General features: G+C 36.0%; 1 protein-coding gene and 1 long non-coding RNA gene across 2 annotated transcripts in view; both read right to left on the reverse strand.

The window, feature by feature from the left end:
- The window catches only part of LOC107712460 (calcium-binding protein 1-like), an 18,437-nt gene extending 2,193 nt beyond the window's left edge, over nt 1-16,244 (reverse strand). The window contains exons 1-5 of the mRNA XM_016517720.1: nt 15,541-16,244; nt 1,599-1,629; nt 1,040-1,183; nt 846-955; nt 706-780 (exon numbers count right to left, since the gene is read on the reverse strand). Coding sequence (XP_016373206.1) covers nt 706-780; nt 846-955; nt 1,040-1,183; nt 1,599-1,629; nt 15,541-16,224 — 1,044 coding nt within the window. The 5' untranslated portion in view covers nt 16,225-16,244. The remainder of the gene's footprint in view (nt 1-705; nt 781-845; nt 956-1,039; nt 1,184-1,598; nt 1,630-15,540) is intronic.
- Nucleotides 16,245-21,242: 4,998 nt separating this feature from the next.
- LOC107712461 (uncharacterized) lies at nt 21,243-25,657 on the reverse strand. Its single transcript, XR_001636796.1, has 2 exons — nt 25,544-25,657; nt 21,243-21,362 (listed from the first exon to the last, which is right to left on the reverse strand). It is a non-coding gene; the product is annotated as an uncharacterized LOC107712461 (long non-coding RNA).
- Nucleotides 25,658-26,698: the final 1,041 nt, after the last annotated feature.

Consider the following 26,698-nt stretch of genomic DNA (forward strand, 5'->3'; position numbering starts at 1 on the left):
ATATACATACATACACACACACACACACACACAAACATATCCACATCGCTTTGATCAGATGCATTCTTAACTGCTATTTTCCCACCACAGGCATGTTTGTTTATTTTATTATCAAGTGCATTTACATATTCATCTAAATGCCACTCTTGGGTGAGTAGTGTTGGAATGTTTGTTAACAGTAAACAGCTTGTGTATTTCGAATTTTTTTTTATTCCCAAACGAAGAATAAAACAGAACTTCAGAGTGAGTAAATCAGGGCATTTAGTAATTACAGATGTTTCATTTTTGGTTGAACTATCCCTTTAATGCTGCAGTGAAATAGATCTTTTCTTCTGTATTGTGACGTACATTTGAGTGAATCAAATGATCAAAAATAATGTAGGGCAGTGTCTTGGTTTTATTCATAAGTTGTTGATTGGATGGAGGCAGAGCATAATGCAAGCTTCCAATCAACTGTAAAAAAAAAAGAGGCGATGTTTAAGCGGAGAAAATGATTGGAGAAGTCCTGCACATGTCACCAGAGGAAAGTCTGTCATTTCACCGAAAGTCATAACACTTTGATTAAACATCATGAGACTGAAATGTAAAAAATGTACTCATGGATGAATCGCTCACAATGAGGTCAATAACATGCATTTAGAAAATAGTAATGTCACTTTCATGTCACCTCAAGCATATTCGCACAAATGTACCAAAAGCACTAACCTGTTGTCCCAGCAGCTTCCTCATAGCTTCCCTTAGCTCTCCTGTGCTTATTTCTCCATCCCCATTTGTGTCAAACTGGAATACATAATATATATTTATTTTATATTTTTACATTACAATCTTTTTAACTCTTCACTCACCTCTTTGAAGGCGTTTCTCAGCTCTTTAACGCCGATCATGTCTGCTGTCTCTGCTAGGAGTTTAGGTCCCATCAACCCTACAAAGTCCTCGAAATCCACATGGCCACCTACTAAGAAAAACAAACTGATGTCAATATTTCGTAATGAAAAGACGTGGCAGATAAGATAATGGCTGTGCACACACAGAAGCTTACAGTTCATGTTGATTTGCTGGCTGAGTTCTATTAGTTCCATCTCGGTGGGCATGTAGCCCATCGTTCTCATGCAGTTCCCCAGGTCTTTACAGCTGATAAAGCCATCTTTATCTTTATCAAACTCCTTAAACGCATCTTGTAACTCTTCACTCGTCAAGACAAACCAAACACATGAACACACGTTAACACACAGTAATAAAAAACAGGCTAAATGAACTATGAATTTCTAATCTAATGATATAATATAATATAATGATATAATATATATATATATATATATATATATATATACCTTGCTATGTGTACTGCGTTAGGCTAACCGATATTTGTCATTTGCACTTATATATTGTTGCTCTTTTGTTAGTTTTGACTGCTTTTATTGTCCTCATTTGTAAGTCGCTTAGGAAAAGTGTCTGCTAAATGACTAAATGTAAATGTAAATATAATGAAACAATCTAGGAATGTTTTTATTATTGTAGTTTCAGTTTACACAGGTTTGAAGAACTTAAACAAACTATTAAATTTGAATCATCTAAAAACAACAGATTGAAAAACTTACCATCAATCTCTTCAGGTCTCAACTCTCGATTCTGTAACAAAAAAGACGAGGAAGAAATAGTCACAACACCAGCAAAGGTTGAATTTTAAAGACATAACACCCAAAAATCTTAGTTCCTCACAATAAAATACAGGCCATCCAGGAAATGAAGTTCTTCTGGAGATGGATCCATTACTAGAAAACCTTTAACCAATGGTGCATCCAAACTAGTCATAGTGGCCATTGTTTTACGCTTCTAGTCGTTCAGAGTCGCTCAACGTGTATCTATGGACTCGTTTTATAGTGTTAAGAAAAAGCAATAGCGCGTTACAAAAAGGTGAGGTGGTCCTGGTCACGTGGCAATGGCATTTCTCCAGCGTCACAGCTAAGTGAACAAATCCCGGCAAGTGTGACAGAGAAAAAATCTGTCTTCACCTAACAGTGACAACCTTTAAAGGCGATGGAGGAAAGAGAGGGAGAAAGATGGAGAACAGAAGCTGTAGCATTCACCACAGGGGAAGAAAGGAGTATAAACATGCAAGCTTTACTGACGTAAGACCATGACATTCACGCACACACACATGCAAAAACATGCAACCTAAATTGTAGACCAAAACAAAGGAGCAGCAATTTATGCGACGTAAATACATACGCCTACACGCCAGCATGCAGAATAAGAAAAGCTAAATTGCTTATGTAAGTAACATCAAACATTCCAGGGCAAAGCCACACAGAAGCAAGTCTTTTGTGGACTGTATTTACAGTAAAGCATCATTCACAACGTGCGTGACATTGCAGTAGGTCTGTGTTAGTGTTCGTGCATTAGAGTTTGCACATTCATTCAATTGTTTGGCATATGAGCACATAGCACATAGATGCATATTTAGGGTTATGAGTGACCTGGGACCCCATTTCACCCCCTCTACTACATTCACTTTGTGGTTTTAGAGCCCTTAGTATACCTTAACCTTTATTATTATGAATAGCGGAACAATAAAAATGTCAAAAAATGAAATAAATAAATAAAAACCTTGTGAAATAAAACAATATTATGCAATTTAATAAAAAAAAAAAAATCAAAATTCAAAATAATGTTCTCTCACCAAGATTTTTAATTATAAATATATATATATATATATATTTTTTTTTAATTGTAATAAAAAATCACAATATTTTATCAGATACAGTAAAATACAATAAAATATTGTGAATTTTATTACAATTAAAAATAGTTATTTCCAGTTTTAATATCATTTAGATGTAACTTATTGCTGTGATGGCAAAGCTGAATTTTCAGCAGCCATTAATCCAGTCTTCAGTGACACATGATCTTTCAGAAATCATTCTAATATACTGATTTGCTGCTTAATAACCATTTCTTATCATTACGAATGTTGAAAACAGTTGTGCTGCTTAATAATTTTTTGAAAACTGTGATACATATTTTTTTCAGGATTCTCTGATGAATAGAAAAGTTCGTAAGAATAGCATTTTTAGCATCTTTTGTAACAATTTAAAAGTCTTTACTGTCACTTTTAAGCAGTTGCATGCATCATGAAAAATGAAAAAAGAAGGTATTAATTTCTAGCCTATGACAAAAAAAAAAAAAATTTATATTGCCCAAAATATATGATATTAATGATTGGTGAAACACATATGCATTAAAGGGTTAAAAGACTTGCAATGATATACGTATTTTTATGTATATACATTTTATTATGAGAACCTGGTTTTCTGGTCATTTAATTTTAGATACAATATGTCTGTGCTTTGATTGCATGTCCCAGAAAGCCATGTCTCTGTATAGCTCGTATAGCTCAAAAATATATTATAAGGCATTGCCCCAAAAATGTCCCTCCTTCCTTTGTCTACCTTATCTCTCTGTGTAAAAATAACAGAGAATAGCTCATGATGTGTTAGATCAGAAGCTTATAACAGCCTCACTGACAGAAACACTTTGTTAATGAGGTTCCTAGAAACATTTAAGAGGAACATGTTCATATAAGCACAGAAATCACAACAATAAGGATATGTTAACATCTAATTCCGCTTTATTCTTGCTTTTCTCTGCATTGGGTGTCACAGTTAAGTCTTATACACAACACCATCCATTAAGAACACAAAGTCAAGTCTGTATATTCATTTCAACATTGCTCTTAACCATAACACAAACATAACACATGAACTCACAAAGCATTGCTTATGTTATTTATGCCTATTCACACAGCCATATGTGTTGTGAATGTCACAGAGAAAAGGCTGTATGTCTATGTGTGAATTTGTATGTGTGAGAAAGATAGATAGAGAAATAAAACATTCCCATTAATAAAAATAAGCAATCCAGCCAACATTTTCCATTCATTCATCAAAACAGTTTACTGAACACATTGTGTAGACTGGCTCTTCAGATCTATACACTCTCACAGCGACTATAAACAGAGAGGAAGGGAGAGTGAGAGTGAGACAGATACAGAGAGAGACAATAAAAACACCAAAGACATAGAAAAGACATTATCTGGTTTAATAGCATTGAGAAACAAGATCATTCAGCTAATGCACTCAGTCTCACTGTGTAAGTCACAATGGGATATATTTATTGCAGTTTGGGAAAAATAAGTCAGAAATGTGTTTTCTCAACAACAACAAAAAAACGGTTAGGTTAGAGAGAGACAAACTATATCAACTCTATGAATTTTAGAACTAGAGAAGTATCAATATGTAACATGAATTATATATATATTATATATATATATATATATATAATGTATTTAAGTTATGGTCTACAATGGGATTTTTCTGTAGTCAGCTTTAGATGTTTATTACACTGTAAAAAGTGATAACCTGCAAATGTCACCTTAAATAGATATTTTTATCTGATGTAACCAATATAAGTTTTGTTGTTATAATTTAATGTATTTAGGTTGATGTTAAATAATATTTTTACTTGCATTAAATCGGTTAATTTACTAGTTACCATTAATGTCTGCTGAGTGCACTACTTATTTTATTTATAGCTATTTATAAATGAAATAAAATAAATACATGTAATAAATTAAAATACAATTATTTCTATTTAATCAATTTATTATTAGTTACACTCTTTAAAAAAAAGTTACAAAAGGGTTTTTTAAGAACCATTTTGAGGTCCTTGCACACTGAGTGCGTTTTTTTTCTTTTCTTGAATTTGTCATCCTTTCCTATCAAAATGCTTGCTACAGATGCGAAAATGCAGAAAATCAAGCCTGATCCAAAAATTTTTAATGACAGACGAAAGTTTCAGAGTCAGTGTGTAAACAGTTGTGATTAAGTATTGGTAAAGGGATATGGTCATGTTTGTAGAATAAGTCATTAATATGCTTTATACGTATTAATAAATAGCCAATATGCTAGTAATATGCATGCTAATAAGCAACTAAGCCTGATCCAAATTTTTTTAATGACAGACGAAAGTTTCAGAGTCAGTGTGTAAACATGATTGACACAACGTGAGGTCGTTTTTTTTTTTTATGTGCAAAAATTTCAGACGAGAGTTTCGGACTCAGTGCAAAGACCTTAGGTTCCCCAAATAATCTTTTTAGTTAATAGTTCCTAAAATAATTTTTTTTTTCTTAGCGTGAAGAACATTTTAATAATCTAAAGAACCTTTTTCCACAATGAAAAAAAAAACTTTAGTGCAATGGAACGGTTCCATCGTTATTAAAGGTACCTTATCAAAGCATAAGAGCCAATAAAGAACATGCATTTATATTATATCAGATTATAACATATATCAAAGCATAAATGCCCATAAAGAACATGTGTTTTTGATTTTAGATTATAACATTATAACATAAATATTATGTCTGCCCATTCAAAACATGCTATGGTGTCTTTATGTCGCTATGTGGTTGCTAGGGTATTCTGGCTGTTAAGAAATCAAAAGAGCACAGTCAAGATCTTAAGTTCCTCTTTCAATTTCTTTTTTTTATCATCTGTCATGTGAAAATTGGGTAACACTTAGGGAACAAATATAAGAGTTTAATTATTTTAAATTTATTTTATACAATATATATACTATATACAGTTAGTAATATGCATGCTAATAAGCAACTTAATTGTGTTCCTAAATCTAAAGTGTTTTTGTAAATTGTAAGTCTGATCACTAATATCACTTCTACACAAGCAGCATTAACATCTTGATCATTAATATTGTGCAGCACTAAGAACCATTACATCAGGAAACTGACGAGAACCAAGACATATGCAAACGAGAATAACTGGGACACCTTTCAAAATGCAAATTCCCCGTCCTTTGTTTTACGAGCAAAATGACATTTCCAGGCTTCCAAAATCATTAATATGTCGTGTTAGTCAGCATTCATGGAGGCTTTGAGATTATTCAAAGATTTCCCTGAAAGCCTGATTTCATACAAAGACCGTCTAGTACAAAAATGTGATGGTCTTTACTGATAATTCAAGCTAAAAGTAGGTCACTCAGTGAACTGTAGCAACAGAAAAATGGGGCACAAGAAAATGGGGCTTGGATCTCAAACACATTGGGAGAAAACATCATGAAACAAGAGAATTTGTAAACTAGTTGCTAAAAATGTTTCTTCTGTAAGTGTAGAAATAGGGTAATGAAGGGCTATTTCTGTAAATTCAGTGTTGAATCAGTTTTATTAATCTTATATATGCACAGATGACAGGCAGTGGTTTAAGATAAATGAATTATAATATGATATAATAATAAAAAAGCCAAGGCTCTGCAAAAAGGATAGAGGAGGGTGTAAATGGGAAACTGTCTTGAGTGTGTGTGTTTAGAGGATGGGAGGAGAGTGGGTCTCATTCATACATGCATATTACCATTCTCACAGCTGGAGGCCTGGTTTCCAATCCAAACAATCTTTTATACAGACAGCTAAAAATACCACACACACTCACACTCACACACGTCACTTCAGATTGTGCACACTTTGTTTCAGTCCTGCATTGACAGCCATCATTGTATGTGTTTTGAAGTACCTTACAGATCTGTGATTCTCTGCTGATTTTCTTTCTGCTGAAGTCCTTAACATAGAATGGGCTTAAAGGAAAACTGACAATACATTTTGTAGATGGTTTCTATGTGTCATGCTCTCAGCTGTAGATCTACCAATACTGATTTTGTATTACTGATAATGAATGAGTGCTTTATTGAGGACAAAGAGGAAATCACAGAAGAGGAGATTTGGTCCTGGAAAGTCCCGTGAAACTCAAACTCACAACCACCGAGAAGCAGAACCAATTTTTAGCTGCTTTATTTTTGGTTGCACAATAATAAACTTATCAATAGAATATGGCAATATGGTAACACTTTAGTATACTCTCTTAAATATAAAGGTGCTTCAAAAGGTTCTTCACAGCAGTGCCAAAGAAGAACCATTTTTGGTTCCACAAAGAACCATTCAGTCAAAGGTTCTTTAAAGAACCATCTCTTTCTTACCTTTTTATAATCTGAAGAACCTTCTTTCTCTATGAACCTTTTGTCAAACAGAAAGGTTCTTCAGATGTTAAAGGTTCTTTATAGAACCATTTAGACAAAAAGGTTCTTCTATGGCATCGTGAAGCACCTTTATTTTTAAGAGTGTCCAATTGTCTCTATTAACTAGTTGTTTATTAGCATGCCTATTATTACCATATTGGCTGTTTATTAGTGCTTATAAAGCACATATTCCGTATGACCATATTCTACATCTCTAAACTTAGCAACTACCATACTAACTATTAATAAGCAGCAAATTAGGAATTTATTGAGGTGAAAGTCATAGTTAATGTTGAGAATTGGAAATTAAAGTGTGACCGACAATATAAATATCATATATATTATGAATATACAATTAAGTGGTTATCCAAACAATTCATTAAATAGGATACTTCACTTCTGAATATTGGTGCATTAAATTCCTCTTGGAAAGTTTGTATTTAGTAATTGCAACATCAGGTGTGTTTTATCAAAGTTTTCTGCATTCAATTCCATTTTTAACTCTACATACAAAATAATGAATAAAGAATGTGCATCAGGTGTGTTTTTACTTTTTTATTTAATTTATGAAGGTGCTAAATGAATGGTTATAATAATAAAATATTATTGTAATGTATAATAAATAAAATAATAATAATTAAAATAAACACATTTATCATTAATACAGACATTGTGTCCAACATGTTTTATCACTGACACTCTCCCAAGTGTTCAAGTTCGTTCAGCTCATAAATACAATCTTTCCAGCATGACTCGAATGCATCAAATGGTGCCATGTATTGATAAAAGAGTAAATATTGGTACAAAATATCGGTCAAACCGACTCCATTTCTATTCTTGGCAGTCAATAAGTAACCATTCAAAATGGTCAGCAAAATCAGCAAAAACCATGCTTATCCTTGCTGTAAGTCAACCTGTTTTTAATGAAGTCTGGTTTGTATATTCTTTTATCCTGAATAGTTGTGTTGACTGTTTCTGAGAACACACGTTGTCATTCTCTTTTTGAACTTTTTGAGCTAATAAAGAACAAAGATTACTGGAGTATAGGAATATATTGGAGTATGTTTCTTTACAAGAAAATTCATTCTACTTCAAAAATGTGTTTAATTCAACGTGTTACTTGCTGTTTCTTTGTAATTATTTGTAAATGTTTTAAGTAGAAAGACTAAGATCAAGCGTAGCGTTAGTTCTGGCAGGTCACGTTAGTCAAGCTCGCATCAGCTGACTCTCAGCTGATTCCCATCTACCTATAGGAATACGACACCTATCTAAGCATTCTAATATAAGGTCCCTCAGTATTATCAGCAGTTTTCGCATTGCTCAATAGCTAATTACCCTCCTCCATCCCCAGCTCCGCCTCTGTCAGTCGGGATTCAGCCTTCTGATTCTCAGTTGAATCAGACTAATTCTAAAATGTGATTTCTTTTAAAATGTACTCCAATAATCCTTATTTTATTTACAACTTTGAAATATTTTTTCAGTGTATCAGAACAGACCCACAACTAATTTTTCAATTGCAACCCACCAGTTGAGAACTACTGCAACTAAATACCATAGTACATGAATATGGTAATCATTCATAACTAAGTTAAAAGTTCGATGGTATACCATCTGAGTACACAAGTTGTATTATTGCAGGTTGCTATTGTGCAACTGTCCTTGTCCTTTATTGTGAGCTTAAAAGTATTCATAAACCTTTCAGAAACGTCATAGCCATGCTTTGATATGCAAGCCATGACTATGACATCAAAGCTTATTGAGTGGATACAGAGGCCAATTAATGATGCTTCTGTTTATGCTGTTCGGTTATCTGTGACACAATGATAAATGTTATTGTGTTTTGTTTCTTACGAATCTCTTTCTCTCACACACACGTGCATCTTTTTATCTGTCATCTTCCATCCATCTCTATTTTCCCCTCGTTTTTCTCCATGAGATGATTCATCCCAAGAAACAGATTCAGGGGCAGAAGCCCTTCTCCTCTGATATGTTGGTTTTATTTATCCCTCCATCACCTTTTCAAGCTCGCTGTGAACTTCAGTGTGCAACCTACTTTTAACTGTCACCTCTCATCCTGTCAGCAGACACAGTCACAAGATCACCATGCACTCAAACACACACCCACTGCAACGCAATGGTTATTAACACACAATATCTTTTATAATCCTTGAATGTACACCTGTTTCCACCTGTACACAAACAAAAATACGCATAGGCAAAAAAATTCAACAGCAAAAGCAGTTCCTAAGGTCATAATATTGTGCATTATTGTAACAGAATAAGACTTGGGAAAGAGGATTACTTTAAAGCACTGATTTCCAAGCAGGGGGCCCTTAAAGAGTTAGTTCACCCAAAATTAGCTTGTGTTTTACTCACGCTCAAAGCATCCTAGGTGTATATGACTTTCTTCTTTCAGACGAATCCAGTCGGAGTTATATAAAAAATTGTCCTGGCTATTCCAAGCTCAATCATTGCAGTCAGCGGGTGTTGCAGTTGAACAGTCATACGCGGAAGGCGTTCCGGCGGATGACGCAGCACGTATAGGAATAGCCAGGACAATTTTTAATATAACTCTGACTGGATTCGTCTGAAAGAAGAAAGTCATATACACCTAGGATGCCTCAGGGGTGAGTAAAACACAAACTAATTTTCTTTAAGCAGTTTCTAGGGAGTATTTGTTGGAAATATTTTGATTTTGCTCTGTTAAACATATAAACTTAAGAAAAATGTATAGATTAAAATAACTAATTATATTTTGTTCAGTTACTTTTCTAAAGAAAATTTTGGGTGAACTAACCCTTTAAGCAGTTTCTAGGGAGTATTTGTTGGAAATATTTAGATTTTGCTCTGTTAAACATATAAAATTAAGAAAAATGTATAGATTAAAATAACTAATTATATTTTGTTCAGTTACTTTTCTAAAGAATAGCTGAATTGCTGAAAAGTTACTCTCAGGCCATCAAAGATGTAGATGAGTTTGTTTCAGTGGAACAGATTTGAAGAAATTTAGTCCAAATTGCTCATAAAAACTTCACAATAATCCACAAGTAATCCACACAACTCCAGTCCATCAGTTAACGTCAGAAATAAACCCATCATTCAGGTCTTTTAACTTTTGACAGACACTTCTGGCCAAAATATTAGTCTCTGTTCTCAAGTGAAAAAGTCCATCCTCTGCTGTCCTCTTACATCAAAATCCACCATCATATTCGTTTAGAACTGTTTTGGACAGTGCTTTCTCCTCTTGCATATTTCTCACCTGATTCAGACGAGACAACTTTTTCACAGGAGAAAGTGCATATGGACTAGTATTTTAGCCTAAAGCAACGATTTGATATTAAAGGGGTCCTATTATACTTTTTCACTTTTTTAATTTTAGTCAGTGTGTAGTGTGTATGTTTGGGCATAAAAAATATCTAGAAAGTTACAAATCTCAAAGTCCACTCCAAAGGGAGATATTTCCTTTTTTAAAAATCCCTTTTCAAGAACTACAACGAACGGCTCGTTTGGACTACAGCGTTTGTTTTCCGGGCTTTGTGATATCACAAAGCCCGGAAAACAAACGCTGTAGTCCAAACGAGCCGTTCGTTGTAGTTCTTGAAAAGGGATTTTTAAAAAAGGAAATATCTCCCTTTGGAGTGGACTTTGAGATTTGTAACTTTCTAGATATTTTTTATGCCCAAACATACACACTACACACTGACTAAAATTAAAAAAGTGAAAAAGTATAATAGGACCCCTTTAAAGAAGTCTTGATGGATCTGTTAGTTCCAAACATGCCGCATTTAACTTCAAATACATTAATTGATGGACTGGAGTGGTGTGAATTACATGTGGATTATTGTGATGTTTTTATCAGTTGTTTGGACACTCACTCTGATGGCACCCATTCACTGCAGAAGATCCATTGGTGAGCAAGTGATGTAATGCTACATATCTATTCTGATGAAAAAACAAATTCATCTAAATCTTGAATGGCCTTTTCATTTTTGGTGAACTACGATATGAACTAAAGGAAAAAAATGTTTGATAAATATTTTATAGATGACATTCATTCTTTTTTTTTTTCATTGCTAAACAATATCGACTATAATATAATTTGTTATGAAAGGATATTTTAGCCTTACACATGGGGCTGACAAAGACATAAAGGACATAAAGGGAAACACTGTTTTAAAGAACATATGCTCTAAAATAAGACATGAGAAAGAAGAATTAAAACGGTGAGAGAGACCTGTGAAAGTGTGAAGAGATGAAGGCATTTAATTAACCTATAAACACTTCTTGACTGAGAGAATGAGCTAATTTATCACTGTAAGTTAACTAATGATGTACGATCAATACACAATAGGTGAACCTAAAGAGCTCTGCCCACATAATAAAATCTGATCATGTTTAAAGTTGACATGACATGAAAATTCAAGTTTCATTTTTTTTGGAGCTGTAACTCTTAATCAGAATGCTGAAAAACTGTGAAACGACAGGTTATGTGTGCTGGACTTCTTCAATCATTTAGCCCACTTAAACCCTTTCTTACAATCATCTGCAAGCTTGCATTCAGAACTAGTTAATAGTGAGAACTAGTCCCTATACTTAAGTGTTACAGAGATTTCTGGTGCCATATTCAACTCTTTTCAAAGTATTTCTTCACTTTACCCAAACTCAATGTTAACATGATAAACTGAAAAGTCTGCCATAATGATAAAAGAGTTTGCATATTTACGGCAAATTAGTGCTTATTCCAGCATCTTGGGCTGTAGACAAGGAAACGCTCTGGATGGATGGCTAGTGAATCACAGAATGTTTTTATATTATATAAATCAAAATAGCCTGCAAAAACTGTGCAAAAACAAAGATAATTTGTTGCACATTCATCATATATACACACCGGCTACAACATTGACACTAGATCCATTCAATTTCCTTCTTCTTTTCATCTTCACACCCTCACTCTCAAGTATCTGGTTCTTGATCTCCCAGAAGAGCATGGCAAGGTCATTGTAACATCAAAAAACACATTAGTAAGAGAACAGAAGGAGGGGCGTGTTTGACAGTAGACACAAAAACATATCAGAGGAATGACACAGATGCACAAAGAGGTGTGAGACTAAAAATAGCACTAAAGAGAAGTGGAGACCATATCTGGTTTAACATCTACAAGATTTATGGAGGGAAAGAGTCGCATTGTCATCCAAGGACATTTTTGTCAGTCTTATTTCAACACCCTGTCAAGGCAAGTGTTGGGAATTTAGACAGACCGATAGGGAATGTGTCACCCCTGTGATCCGAAGCCTATTATGCTGCATTTCTGGTAAATTGTGTTTACACACACCCAGCGAGAGACTGTAAGCCAGCCTCACTGATTCATACAGCGTCTGAGGCTGGCAGCCTAAACAACATACTTGCAAACAGAAGGTTTCTCCCAGTAATGTGAGATTCATCCATGAATGCCAATGAAATACTCCAACATTTTAGACTTGAATGATGCAGTATAGGCAATACTGGTGACTTTAAGTTAACTAGGTAGCAAATTAGGTTAAAAACCCTGTATAATAATTGTATTTAGGGGCTTCGAGAAGAAAAAAAAAACACTGTGGCAAATGTAAATGGACCATCACAGTATAAACAATGACAGATGGAGGGTTACAGTGAAAAACGCTCTGACCTTGAAGGCGAATATAATTGGTCTCATTTGCCCATGTTTTCTAACTAGCCGGAGTAGCCGCCAGTTAATTTTACCCTTTAATCTAACAAGTGGTGCTTTTTACTATTTGTACATTGAGAATAGCTCTGACCATGAAGCTGGGTATAATTAATGGGTTTGATCTGGTTTATGTTTATGACTAATCCTCCAGTTCATTTCCACCCTCAAAAAGGGGTTTATCGTATTAACATGGATTCTAAAATGTGGTGATATGTCAATTTTAAAAGCTTCCTGCATAGCAATAATAGTACGACCCACATTAGTGTAGCTGCAAATGAATGTGTGTGTTTGTGTGTGTTGTTTTCGAACCGCAGCGCAGCATCAAAGTCATTGTGAAATTTGCATTTCACAAACAAACATTGTATTATTTTTCTATTCAAGCCTTTCAATGTCTAAGCAACAAAGGAGCACCCTCCCGCCCGAGCTCATCCTTCCAGCCAAGACTCCTTTATTATTAATGCAACTGATTTTCAAAGTTGTGTGATACGTGTACCGAAGGCAAGCTTCCACAACGTTCTAGACATCCAATCCTCCGAGGAGCACATTTAATCAGTGGCAGCTCACAGCTGTTTACTGTCAGAAAGCATTCGATCAGGAATAAAACTCTGGGACACATTGTGAATGTAAATTAATATTCATTTTGATAATATTCCTTATCATAAATTCATTAATTAAAAAACATCTCAGTCAATTAAATGTGCAGATTCAGGTACATGGGACAGAGAAACTGTTGCATAATATGGTATCAAATGCCAAACTATTGTGTGTGAGATATCATGATACTGGTCTCTTTAGATTCATTGGGTCATATAGAGTTGAATGATAAACAAGTCTTGGCGGCCATATTTTTGTAATTCCCATGGGCAGCTATTTTCAGATTTGTAAGGGGAAAGAATGAAATAATTTTACTACAAAACAATAATTTGACTAAATTATGTTTCCTTAACATGTTAAATCAGTAATATCTGACAACAATGGCATCATTAATTGTGTTTCTTAAGCACAAATCATGCAACAAAATAATATTTTTCAGGATGGCTCAGCTAAGGTGCAGTCACATTTACTATTGTTTTGCAATTTTTCATGGACAAATTCAAATTATTTCAATTCAAATGATCAGGATTTTCACATCCACATTGCACCACACATTTTGTGAAAGAGTTCCCCACAAAGATTTTGCTACGTGTTCAAGTTTGTCCTGCAAATTTGCCGCATTGATCAACAGAAAGCTGTTTGGTTTGAAAGTGACTTGTGTGTGTGAGCTGTGCTTTATACATTGCTATACTATTGATAATAGACAAGGGACCTTTTTGGCCTGCAAAATTTTGCATAATATTTAACAGAAATTTTGCTAATGTGACTGCATCTTAATGAAGGACTAGACGACATATTGGGAGTTATGATTTTGGCCATATGAGCAGTTTGACCATCTCTGGCCTGTCTCTGATAATAAGCCAATAAGTCAGCCCCATTGCCCCATCTGCTTTTGAATTTTGTGGGGGGAAAAAAACACATAAACAATGCTATAGCTGCACCTGAAATTGCATACTGTCTATTCGCAACCATAAAAAAAGTATGTTCTATAGTATGAATATGGGTAGCATGCATGAAATGCAGACATACCACATCCACCATTTTATTACTATTACGTGACCTGCAGGCTCAGTAGCATTTCTTCAGTGTCATTCACAACTCGTCTCTTGTGGCCTCGTGGGATAGTAAAGTGTCAACTGAATGCACACAGAATCGTGACGGAACTATTGGTCATTCTGGAATTTTTTCCCTACTATTTTTTTTTTCAAATATTATGAATTTGGACACACTACTCTTTCAGCGTACTGTTTTTTGCATATTATACGGATAGAATATTCAGACAAACACAGCATATGAAAACTTCAAAATGCAAAAGCCTCTAACTGCTGTCTGAAATTTTCTTCTAAACTGAGCATTTTTATCAGGCTCCATGTGTTTAGGTTCAGTAATTTCACTTTATTGGCAATGAAGGTCCTTTTCGTTGCCATTAAAGTGAAATAACTGAACATAAACATGGAGCCTGATAAAAATGCTAATTTAAGAAAACTTAGAGATTTTCACATTTGAAGTCTTCATATGCATATAACAAAACTTGGAAAGTTCAGTGACAGCACCAGCTAAAAAAAAAAAATTTGATAAATATGTTTGAAAGTTTATGATTAATTTTGCCCTATTTTGATTTATTTGATTATAAGGAATTATAACATCCATTTTCTTGACAAATGGCATTGCCTTGTCCACCATTTTGAATTCAATTGAAAACTTTTTTGAACTCATACAGTTGACATTTTCAACAACTTGGGTCTGATAATGTTTAGACCATGCTGGTCAAAATATAGCCTTTCAAAAGCTTTTTTGATAGACTCATGGAACACATGAAACCCAATATATCCCATATAGTGCTAAATTTAACTCAAACATTCCTGCCTCTAAACATACAGTACAATAACTCTGACTTTAGTAGTAGGCAACTATTCTAGAAACGAGTATTTACACAAAACTGCTCAATACCATATAAACTTGGTGAGTAAACTGTAAGCGTATGTGTTACACGTAATTTTACCTTAATTTTACACGTAATTTTAAGCCTTTCTAAAATCACGACTGTCTACTGACGTATAAAGTTTATGTCATTGACGTGTTTGACCACATAAAAGCAGCTTACAGCTATATTTAAATGGGACCCATTATAAAACTCGTATTGTCAGCGTGTGTTCAGGCCTTACCTGTCCGAACACTGAGCTGAGGAACGGCCGCAGGTTGAAGTCCGCTTCAGAAGATGCTGCGCTGGACCTCCTCGACCTGCGGGAGGAGCGGCTGGAGGAAGCGGGCACCGGCGAGGATGAGGCGGTGGAGGCTGGGCACGCCTCTCTGCTCGATGAAGACCCCGGTCGAGCCAGTTGGGGTGACTCAAAAAACAGAGCAGTTTCGTCCCTGGACTCGGAGAAAGACTGAGTTCTGGTGGGCATGCGAGCGACGTGAGAGTGCTTGGGTCGGGGCTCCTGAGGCAGGTCGTCCCGGGTGGACCGGTGGCGGTGATGGTGATGGTGGCGGTTGTGGTGATGGTGATGATGATGATGATGGTGGTGTAGTCTGGTTGTCTTGCGCTCTCTTCCATCTGGAAGCTCCGACAGGTCCTCCTGACTGTGAGCCGTGGAAAGAGCGTGTCCATGGGAATGGGAGTGTTGTGGGTGGCTCTTCTCTGCGCTATTCCGAGTACCGACCAGTGAGGGGTGACAAAGGGGTCTCCGCGAGCTCGCATCGCAATCCGCCGTCTCCGCTCCAGATGCCGCCGCCGCCGCGGAGCGCTGATGGTGTATCCGCCGGGCTCCGGGATGATCGCTCCTGGCCGGTGCGGAGGATCTCAGTAAGGAAGTCGTCGATTCGCTTTTGGGGAGCGTGAAACTCATCCTCAGCTTCGTAAAATGCCCTTGAAGATAAAGGCTGACCTTTGAGGTGTCAGCGGAACGTATGGTGTGCATCATCAGATGCCTGTGGGTGACACAACATAACATGCAATGTATGGACCAAAACATAGAAAGAATCTCTCTCATTGTCTAAGCTTCAGTGTATTTGGGATACTTCAGTATAAAGAGAAGTAGATACAAAAGTGTACTAAAGTGTAATTAATGTTGACCAATATACCCCCGTATGGACATAAAGACTTTCCTGGACATTTAGAAATTAAGCAAATTGAATATTATTCTGGTACATGAAAGCAAGCAAAGCATTTATTTATATTCAAAATTCTGAGCTAACAGGTAAAATATCATTAAATACTTTATAATGCTTTTTTAATGTAAAATATGTATTTAATTATGTTCTATGTAAACTTATGAGGTATAGCAGGTTTATCAAATAAAATATACACAAAATATAATGCATGTTTAATGAAAATGTGTATTTACTATTTAATTATATGTAAAATTCTGAGCTAACAGGTTTATCAGATAAAATATAAATAAAATAATAGTTTACAATGTATGTTATGAAAACACATTTAATACTTAATTATGTTCTATGTAAACTTTTGAGGTAGCAGGTTTATCAGATAAAGTATACATAAATTTGGTGTGTAATGAAAAACTTGAATTTAATATTTAGCCTAATTATGTCCTATACATGTGCAATTCTGAGCTAACAGGTTTATCAGATAAGATATAAATAGAATAATACTTTACAATGTATGTTTAATGAAAACATGTATTTAACATTTATGTACAATTTTGAGCCAACAGGTTTTATCAGATAAAATATACATAAAATGATAGTTTACAATGCATGTTTAATGAAAAACATGTATTTAATATTTCATTATGTCCACGTTTTTTATAAGAGTAACGATCTATAATAACAAATGTAAAAGAAATTTCTGATTTTATTTTTAACCCTCAAAATCTTCCACTAATGAGCAATCAATATTTTGTGACTACATGTCAACATGTACTCTTGCTAAGAAATCTCAAATAAAATAAAAATAAAACACAGCAAAATATAAAATCAGTTTATGCAATATATTATGTGCTATGTTTAAAAAGCTTGCAAGAACCAGAATAAGATTCATAGAGTAGGACTGTAACGACAGTTAGTATTAATCAGAAAAGTGTCTGACTAATATTTTTTCAGTGCTTAGTTCTTAAAATGTTCATTCACGCTTCCCCGGTCTTATGTGCTTGGTTACGTCATTGGCATAAATTACGAAACATATTTTCATTAACTCCAATAAAACCTCCCCATCCACATCCACATCTTGAATGTGTTCTGTGTCCCCAGGGTGATAAAGTTTTCAGAACGCATCATGTTGAGGAGTTTTCTTCTCTCGCCCACAGATTTTCACTTGATTAAACACAGCATCCTATTGCGCTGCATGTGCAGGACATCCCAGCCTCAGGCCACTCCATGGTCCATTTATTCCTTATGAACCAGAACTGAGACAACCTGCATAAAACATGACATTTAGACCCAAAATTCCACCTCTGCCTTGCTCATTCCAAGCCTTATTTTTAAAAGCCATCTTCAAAAGAGGTATGAAAACATACACAACATTAAGCCAAATGATAATGCTATAGTTCAATAGGGTCATAGTAATGTTAGGAGACAGAAATATTATAGTTGTCTTCTGAAATTGTGCAGTACATCATACATAAAAAAGAAAGAGTATACTAATATTTTATATAATAGCATAAACTACTAAAATGCTGACTGTGTTGTAAGGGAAAATCTTAGATTGTGATGATCCTTCAGACTAAAATCAACATATTTCTCAGTCAAAGTGCATCAATTCTGAAAACTGACTTCAGTTTTCTTTTGTTTAAATGTGTCTGATCATTTGGATGTATATCACATTTTTTTCAGCAAAGGGCCTTTAGTTCATAGGCCTTTAATAACGGGTTGATGCAAATTATAGGCCTATGATGTGGTAATATCTGCGCTTTGAATTTGCAAATATCTAAACAGATGGTTAAACTGCTCTAAATATTCATGAATGATGAATAAATGTTGCAGAAATAAATGTATTCTAATACAAAAAATTCATTTGATATTATTCAGCATACTTTTCTCCTGCCTTTCACACATCTTTTGTATTCAGCAATGCAGGTTCCTTGGGGAAAATGGTTGTAGAGTGTGTGTGTGTGTGTGTGTGTTGAGGCACAGACTGAGAGCTTGTCTGCTGTATAGTGCTCAGGGAATGTGCCCTGCCTTGTCCCTGTCTGCTTCAGAATGTCGCTCCACTATGTTGCCAACCTCCAACATCCATCACAGTTTTCTCTTTCAGACACTGCTATTGGTAAAATGTGCCATTTTGTGCTGATACAAGCCTTGTTCATCCAATTAAAAATCTTAACCTTCACCTTCAGAAGATGAGTGGAAACATTAATCCAGACTCGTTATTAGCTGCTGTACGCTCGCCCTGTCAAATCCACCGAGAAATGGCTGTCTAGCTCCCCCTTGCGTCAATGACGCTATATTGCAATAGGTAAGTTTCTGTGCTGGTTGGTATACTCGCTCAGAACGAGTTTATTTCGAAGTTCATTTAAAAAGTTATTTTAACTTAAATGAAGTGTTTTTTGAACGCCGTGTCACTTGAGACGCGAGCGCAACGGTCAAACACGTATAGCGCGTGCTTAAAAAAAAGTGGAAAAGCAGCGCAATGTGCGGTATGCAAAGTTTTCTTTTACATACATTTGAATGTATAGTGAACTGTGCTCAAATCTATTTACCCCGGGGCCAAATTGTTACAAAACCGAGCGCTTGGGAAAATACATTTTCAGTTTTTAGAACAGTATTTCATTGCTCACACTATTCATCAGAAAGATGTGACAGCGGTGTCTGTCAATGTAGGCCATGTAGATTCAAAGTCCATTAATATTTATATTAATATAAGAAAACTATTACGTGAGCCTTTATGAGGATATGTGTTGCTTGTGATCCTATTCTAATTATTTTCTGCAATTATTAAAGACTTGTGAACACTAACTGAATATTATTAGATCTGCAACCTCTGCAAAATGCCACCCAGAGAACAGATATGGACCGTAGGTGGATTACATCTGCCGTTTCATTCATCTACTATTTATCTCTCTCCCACCTGTGTTAGCAAAAGAGGTTAGTTATGTAAATCTACAGAGCTGCATCTGATAATGGCTGCCGTTTGCAGCACTACCCTTCTATCTGCCACCCCCATACAAAATCCTCCAAACATCCAGCATGTTGGGTTAATGTTTGTCAAAATAGCAGGTATGTTCCTGAGAAGAAGCACATTTTGTTGTCTCTTTTTCATAAACACCCACATGTAGTTTGCATTAATACAAAAGACAATGGTGTGCAATGCTATTTTTGAACTTGTTTAAAGCAAGCGTTGCCACAAATTACACAAATCCAGATATTAACCCTCATGTTGCGTTCCAGTCATTTTGACCCAGAGAAATGATATAACAACTTCCCCCCTATTTATTTTTTTTTTGGTACTTTTTAAGGATTTTCCCCCCACCTTGTTAGACTTGTGGCATTTACAGTCAATGACAAAATGACAAGCCTACAAAAAATTGCTTGTAAATCTCTTATGCTATATGATCACCAGATACTGGATTGATTTTTTTCAAACTGAGGTGCATAAGTTCAGATCAATGAGGCCTATGATCAATCAGTTCCTAAAAGAAATACAAAACCTGTGCTAATTGAAAGAAACAAGTTGACAAAAAAAAGTCTAAATCCCAGATTTGCTGGTAATAAAGCATAATGAGATATGTACAAGCAATTTTTAAAAGGTCGGTCATATTTGACCAGGAACACCAAATAAGGTAAAGGATTTTCAGCACGGCACAAGGGTTAAATTCATTCTTTATTAAATCTACAGAATTACTCATCCATTGCAAAGTGAGTCCATGGCACACAATTTGGAAACATGGAAGTAGGAACGTTGTCATAAAATTGATCTGCAACTCCAAAAGTCTCACAATGATATAAAATGTCACTTCTCACGAAACGGTCTCAAAACTGTCTGTCATCTTACAAAAGGAATGTACCAATATCGATGTAACAACCACGAAAGCTCTGCTTACAAGCAGTACGACAAAGCACAATAAGGTAGAACCTAGCACATATTAACAGCCAGAACGTTGTGTTTTCCAAAAACAATAAGGGTGTGTCCCTCTTTAAGTTTCACAGAGATACAAAGCGACTGATAACGCGTTTCGATTTGATTCGAAAATTCAGGGTAGGAAAGAGTAAAGTGGAAAGCAGGCTGATTTGATGTTCTTCCCCATCGAAGCACTCCGACCCTGACTTAGGTGTGGCGGCAAAATAACTTGCCACTAGTGCGTTTAATGGAGGTCATTTTACACAATAGCTGGTAGTGCTTCAGCTCACTTCGCATAACATCTCTGCCATATATCCACATTCCTTCACGGTAAACGTCAAATCCCCTGTCACTGCAGCATATGTCGTTTTACGACTGTTTAGCTTAGCTTCTGTAAGCCTGATCTCAGTAAAAATGTACAGACCAAACAATGTACTGTGCTTCCTATGCAATTCTACCTGGCTGTAGTGACCAGGCTTGGCAAAAAGTGCATTTCCATGTGCGGTTGACTGTCAATGCTTTAGGTGAAATTATACTATGACACTCACTGGGTATAAATGTGACCCTGCAGCTAAACTGTAGGAACAACATGAACGCAAGGGCTTCGTCTCAAGCACAGTTCACCAGCAGGTTTTTTGCTATGGTTAGATTTGAAGAGTTCTGTAAACACTGATAATGTACAATAGTGACGGTACACTGAAGTCTCTACTGAAGCAGTGCCAATAGGGAAAGTGAGAGTAAAGGTAGGTATACTAGAGGAAGAGACTCGTGTTCTCAACACTCTGTCTTTCCCTTTGCACTCATCTCATACTGTTAATACAATGGAAATCGTTGACCCTTTTCTCCTCGCGGCTCTCTTTCAGCGCCCAGGGGTGAAGATGTAGTCCAGTGCCTGTCTCTCGGCTGCGGCCACGTTTGGATGCCACAGGTCCACCATGAATACCACTCTCGGGCCATCTTCTGGAGAACCTGAGCACACAGATATGGAAATCATGATGGAAGTGGTAAATACTAACACTGGGTTCAGTAAGTGTGTGTATGCACAAATTTGTGCGTAAAATCTGCATACAAACATGTTCACAAACAATGATTCACCATTAACTTTTGACTAAAATGTATTCTAAATTCACGGAAATTAGAGTTGAACCCACACATACACAAAAAGCATATACTCTGCATGGTTTTATATTCGTATTAAGAATGTGTTTATGCATAGATAATTAATCTTTTGTATATTTCACTATATACTGTTATAGCTCAATCTGAGAGGTTTATTTGTATAACAACGCAGATATGTTACAGCTTGCTAATTAGAGGTTTTTATGAAAAGTGTTCACTGTATTTGAACTGGTTTTGAGGATGGCACACTTGGCATTGCTTGAGGATCTTGCTGCATGTCTCTCAGACGAGAATCGTATAGTCAAAAAAGACTGTAAAGGAAAGCCTGTCTGAAAAACCCTTATATCGAGATGGTTTGGGTGTGTTTTATGCAAATTTCTCATTTAGTATATTGAATGAATGAATGAGGCATCTATATAGAGCTTTCATTGTGTATTGCTGCACACCCAAAGTGCTTTACAATCATATGAGGTGATCTCTCCTCAACCACCACCAGTGTGCAGCATCCACCTGGATGATGCGACGGCAGCCACTGCGCTCACCACACACCGGCCACAGGTGGAGAGGAGAGAGAGTGATAAGAGCCAATTCAGTGATCGACAAGGGCCAGTGGAGGGAATTTGGCCAGGACACTGGGTTTACACCCCTACTCTTTACGAGAAGTGCCATGGGATTTTTAATGACCACAGAGAGTCAGGACCTCAGTTTAATGTATCATCCGAAAAACGGTGCTTTTTGACAGTATAGTGTCCCCGTCACTATACTGGGACGTTAGGACCCACACAAGCACCCCCACACAAACGCCTTTTCCAGCAGTAACCTAGTTTTCCCAGGAGGTCTCCCATCCAGGTACTGACCAGGCTCAACCCTGCTTAGCTTCAGTGGGCAAGCAGTCTTGGTGTGCAGGGTGATATGGCTGTGGCATATTCCAAATTCAGTAACATTAGAACGAGGTTAAGAAAAAAATGCATGTGCATAAGCGTGTGTTGTGAATTAGGCAAAAGTACAAAAAAAAATCCACAAAATTATCATCGAATAAAACCCAAGTGGTTGCCAGGGTGGTGCTATAAAGCTGCTGTTCGGAGTGGTTTATAGCAGGGATTGTTTTGGGTTGACTAATGTAGCTGTTTATGAATGCAAAAATGCATATTATGTAAACGCCTCTTAATTACACAGGGGCTCCTTACAACTGATTAATTGCAGATGCATTGGAGCTCCCATTCTCCAGCTTCATTAGTTTACTGTTTGTGTTTAACAGTTCTGTCTAATAACTGAAAGCTATATATTATAGCAAATGCTATAATATTTTTTCATATACTGTCGGCATTCAGCAAATATGCATTTTAAAGAAGTCTTTTAATATCTAATGAACATTAAAGGGTTAGTTCACCCAAAAATGAAAATTAGCCCATAAATTACTCACCCTCAAGTCATCCTAGGTTTGTATGACTTTTTTCTTTCAGACGAATCCAGTCGGAGTTATATTAAAAATTGTCTCGCTGAGTGCCATGAAACAGCTTGAAAGATCAAAGACAATTTTTTATATAACTCCGAATGGATTCGTCTGAAAGAAGAAAGTCATATACACCTAGGATGACTTGAGGGTGAGTATTTATGGGCTAATTTTCATTTTTGGGTGAACTAACCCTTTAATGGCAGGAATGTTGCAAACTGCGTCAGCTGTTAGACCTTCTAGTGTGTATGGCCTGTATAAAAATGCTAGTAGTCTGTGCGTAACAGTCCATCTGTGCGGAGTGGATGCAGACAGGTGTGTTCTGTTGTTACCAGATACTCACAAACAAGCAATTATAAATCCTTCATTTCAAACTATGCTTCACACTAGCTGGTTTTTATTTGGGAAAATATCCCAGTGTGCACAAATTTAGCAGTTTACTGAGTTTACTGATGGTTACGGTGTTTAATTACTTTTATATTTAATATTTAAATCTTTATATCTTAAATTAAATAGTGTGATATCATATATTGGCTTTATACAGGGTTTCTACAGACATGAACAAGTTAAATTTAAGACTTTTTAAGACCTTTTTAATACCACCTTATATGAAATTTAAGACCTAAACCTGCAATGGAAATACACATTTTATGTAATATTTAATGTGTTTAAATTAAAAAGAAAACAAAATATCATTGATGTAATAAATGATATTTATTACTACGATATACAGTGAACTTTTAATGTCAGCAGACAATATTCCATAAAAAATATCCCTGCAAAATAACTGCATCACTGAGATTTTTGGTGGAGTAAACAATTTATTCTGAAGCAATATTTTCAACAGTGTTCTATCAGCTTTTACATACTTAAATCTGCATATTTACCTTTACAAAGGCCTATTTTTAACCAAATTATTACAAAGCAAATGAAATCAGTATCAACACAATTCATCTTTGCAATCCCGACATAAGCTGCACCAGAAGTGGCATTTAGAAGTGTTTACACACTGTTTAATGCAGAACATGAATGCATTTAACCTGCAGTTACAAATGCATAAATAATTTGCTATATTAAACATAAAAAAATTGAATACTGATAATGAAAAGATTTAAAAAATGAAAAGATACTTAAAATGTGAAATTAAAACCGCCAGTAGGCGGCAGCAAGTCACTGTTAATAAGTGAGTCATTGCGACTGAACCAATCATTTAAACGGTTGATTCATTCAGGAACGATCAAGCACTGTCATGTTGCTCAAAGACGCAAAACAGTGCTGTGGCTGTGTTTGGACTCTTCCGTGTGAAATTAACTAAGAAGTGGTATAAATATACACATTTTCTGCCCCAATGTCTTGAATTTGTGATCATTCTGAATTTATTTTAATAGACTGAATCATGCAGTGAAAAAAGGCACTGTAAATGCACACGCGCACTTGACTTCACGTAATGCGTGCACTCTGTAGGTGTTTTGAATGTGTTTTTGCGTCGTGAGAATATTGAGCAAAATAGCTCACTTGTCATGGTGTTATTTAACTATATCATGTTATGAATAAACTAAACATTTTGAATTTTTACCTCAGTGTGTTTCTTCTGAGTTTATGTGTCTAACTTACTGCAATTCTCTCCGATGACGCCGTAACATACCGCGGGGAAGAAAAAAAATCTTCGGTCTGTCCAGTGATTGTAAACAGTCATTAGGTCCGTCAGACTTAAAGGGGTCACTGGATGCCCATTTCCCACAAGTTGATATGATTCTTTAGGGTCTTAATGAAAAGTCTGTAACATAGTTTGGTTAAAATTTCTCAACGGTAGTGTAAAAAACACCTTTTTTACCCTGTCAAAAACAGCTCTTTTCAGAGCAAGCCGTTTTGTAGCATTTTCCTTTAAATGTTAATGATGTAAGCGTTATATGTGCAGCAATATATATAACGATCTGTGTGGCTGTTTAATGTGTGTAAGCCATTTTCTCTCTGTGTGTGTGCAGGATTGAAGGTGCCCTCTGGTTGTGAGTTGGTAGTTGGTGGAGAGCCGCAGTGCTGGTCTGAGGGAAGCTGCCTGCTGTTCGATGACTCTTTTCTTCACACTGCGTTCCATGATGGTGAGAAACAGAAATAATGTGTAGAATAAATATAATAGATTGTAGTGCATAAGGCGTCTATTCCGTATTAAGGAGAAAACTAAGTTTGCAGTAGTTATTTAGTGGATTTTTGATGCACTTTCTTTCATTAATAGCAGTGTGGTTGATACAACAGGGTGTCCGCCGGTCCTTAAAAAGTCTTAAAATGTCTTAAATAACGTTTTCCTAATATAAGGCCTTAAAATATTTAAGACCCATCGAATCCGAATTTAAGACATTTTAAGGCCTTATATTAGGAAAACGTTATTTAAGACATTTTAAGACTTTTTAAGGACCGGCGGACACCCTGTTGTATCAACCACACTGCTATTAATGAAAGAAAGTGCATCAAAAATCCACTAAATAACTACTGCAAACTTAGTTTTCTCCTTAATACGGAATAGACGCCTTATGCACTACAATCTATTATATTTATTCTACACATTATTTCTGTTTCTCACCATCATGGAACGCAGTGTGAAGAAAAGAGTCATCGAACAGCAGGCAGCTTCCCTCAGACCAGCACTGCGGCTCTCCACCAACTACCAACTCACAACCAGAGGGCACCTTCAATCCTGCACACACACAGAGAGAAAATGGCTTACACACATTAAACAGCCACACAGATCGTTATATATATTGCTGCACATATAACGCTTACATTACCAGTCAAACATTTGTATGCGTTGACTGAATTTATGTTTCTCATGATCTTAAAAACCTTTGATGCAAATATAAACTGTGCCTACAAATGGAATTCACATTTACAAAACTAAAACATTCTTCAAAAAAATTTTTTAGCATCCAGGTATCCAGAATACATGTGAACTCCTTCAATACTGTTTAAAAAGCATCTCAGGATGCACCTCATGAAGTTGCTTGAGTGGGATGCGAATTTGAAAAGCTCAAATATAGGATGACAACGACTGATTTAAATACACTACCATTCAAAAATTTGGGTATGAAAAGATTTTTAAAATCTTTTATATGACTTAAAATACAGTAAAAACTTTTTTTTTGTCAGCCATTACTCCAGTCTTCAGTGTCACATGATTCTTCAGAAATCATTCTGATATGCTGAAGACTGCATGCCACCTGCCACCCATTCCCTCATCCGCTCTAAAGACCACTCCATTCCTGCATACGAACATACATACATACATACACACTCTATCCCAAACGCACACGCTCAAACGTACATGTAGATATGATTTAGAGATTCTTATTTGTTGGCTTGTGCATTGGAAGGCTTGATTTGGTGTTTAACTGAAGTGACACAGCCTTTGCCCGTCGTCAAGGAGCTTTTTGTGCAGTCTAATTTGATCACGTGCCGATCGCTTTGGTTAATGCAAGCGCGCATTTCATTTCCTTTTCAATGCATTTGGAAATGTTGACAGTGTGCTGCCGTCAGATAATTCAGCTGCTTCTTGCCTCCTGATCCAGACCAACAGGGACACAGTGCACCCGAGGGCACCTGGGAGAGAGAAAAAAGCAGATATAGAGACATTTTGTGATAAAGTGCAGCAGAATAACACTACGCCGACATTGCCGTCGAGGCAAACTGTATCACACCTGCCTTGATGGCCCGGTTTGACCACATGATCATTTCTATATAC

This window comes from Sinocyclocheilus rhinocerous, unplaced genomic scaffold (assembly GCF_001515625.1).
Source record: "Sinocyclocheilus rhinocerous isolate Xijiao unplaced genomic scaffold, SAMN03320098_v1.1 scaffold87, whole genome shotgun sequence".
NCBI lineage: Eukaryota > Metazoa > Chordata > Actinopteri > Cypriniformes > Cyprinidae > Sinocyclocheilus > Sinocyclocheilus rhinocerous.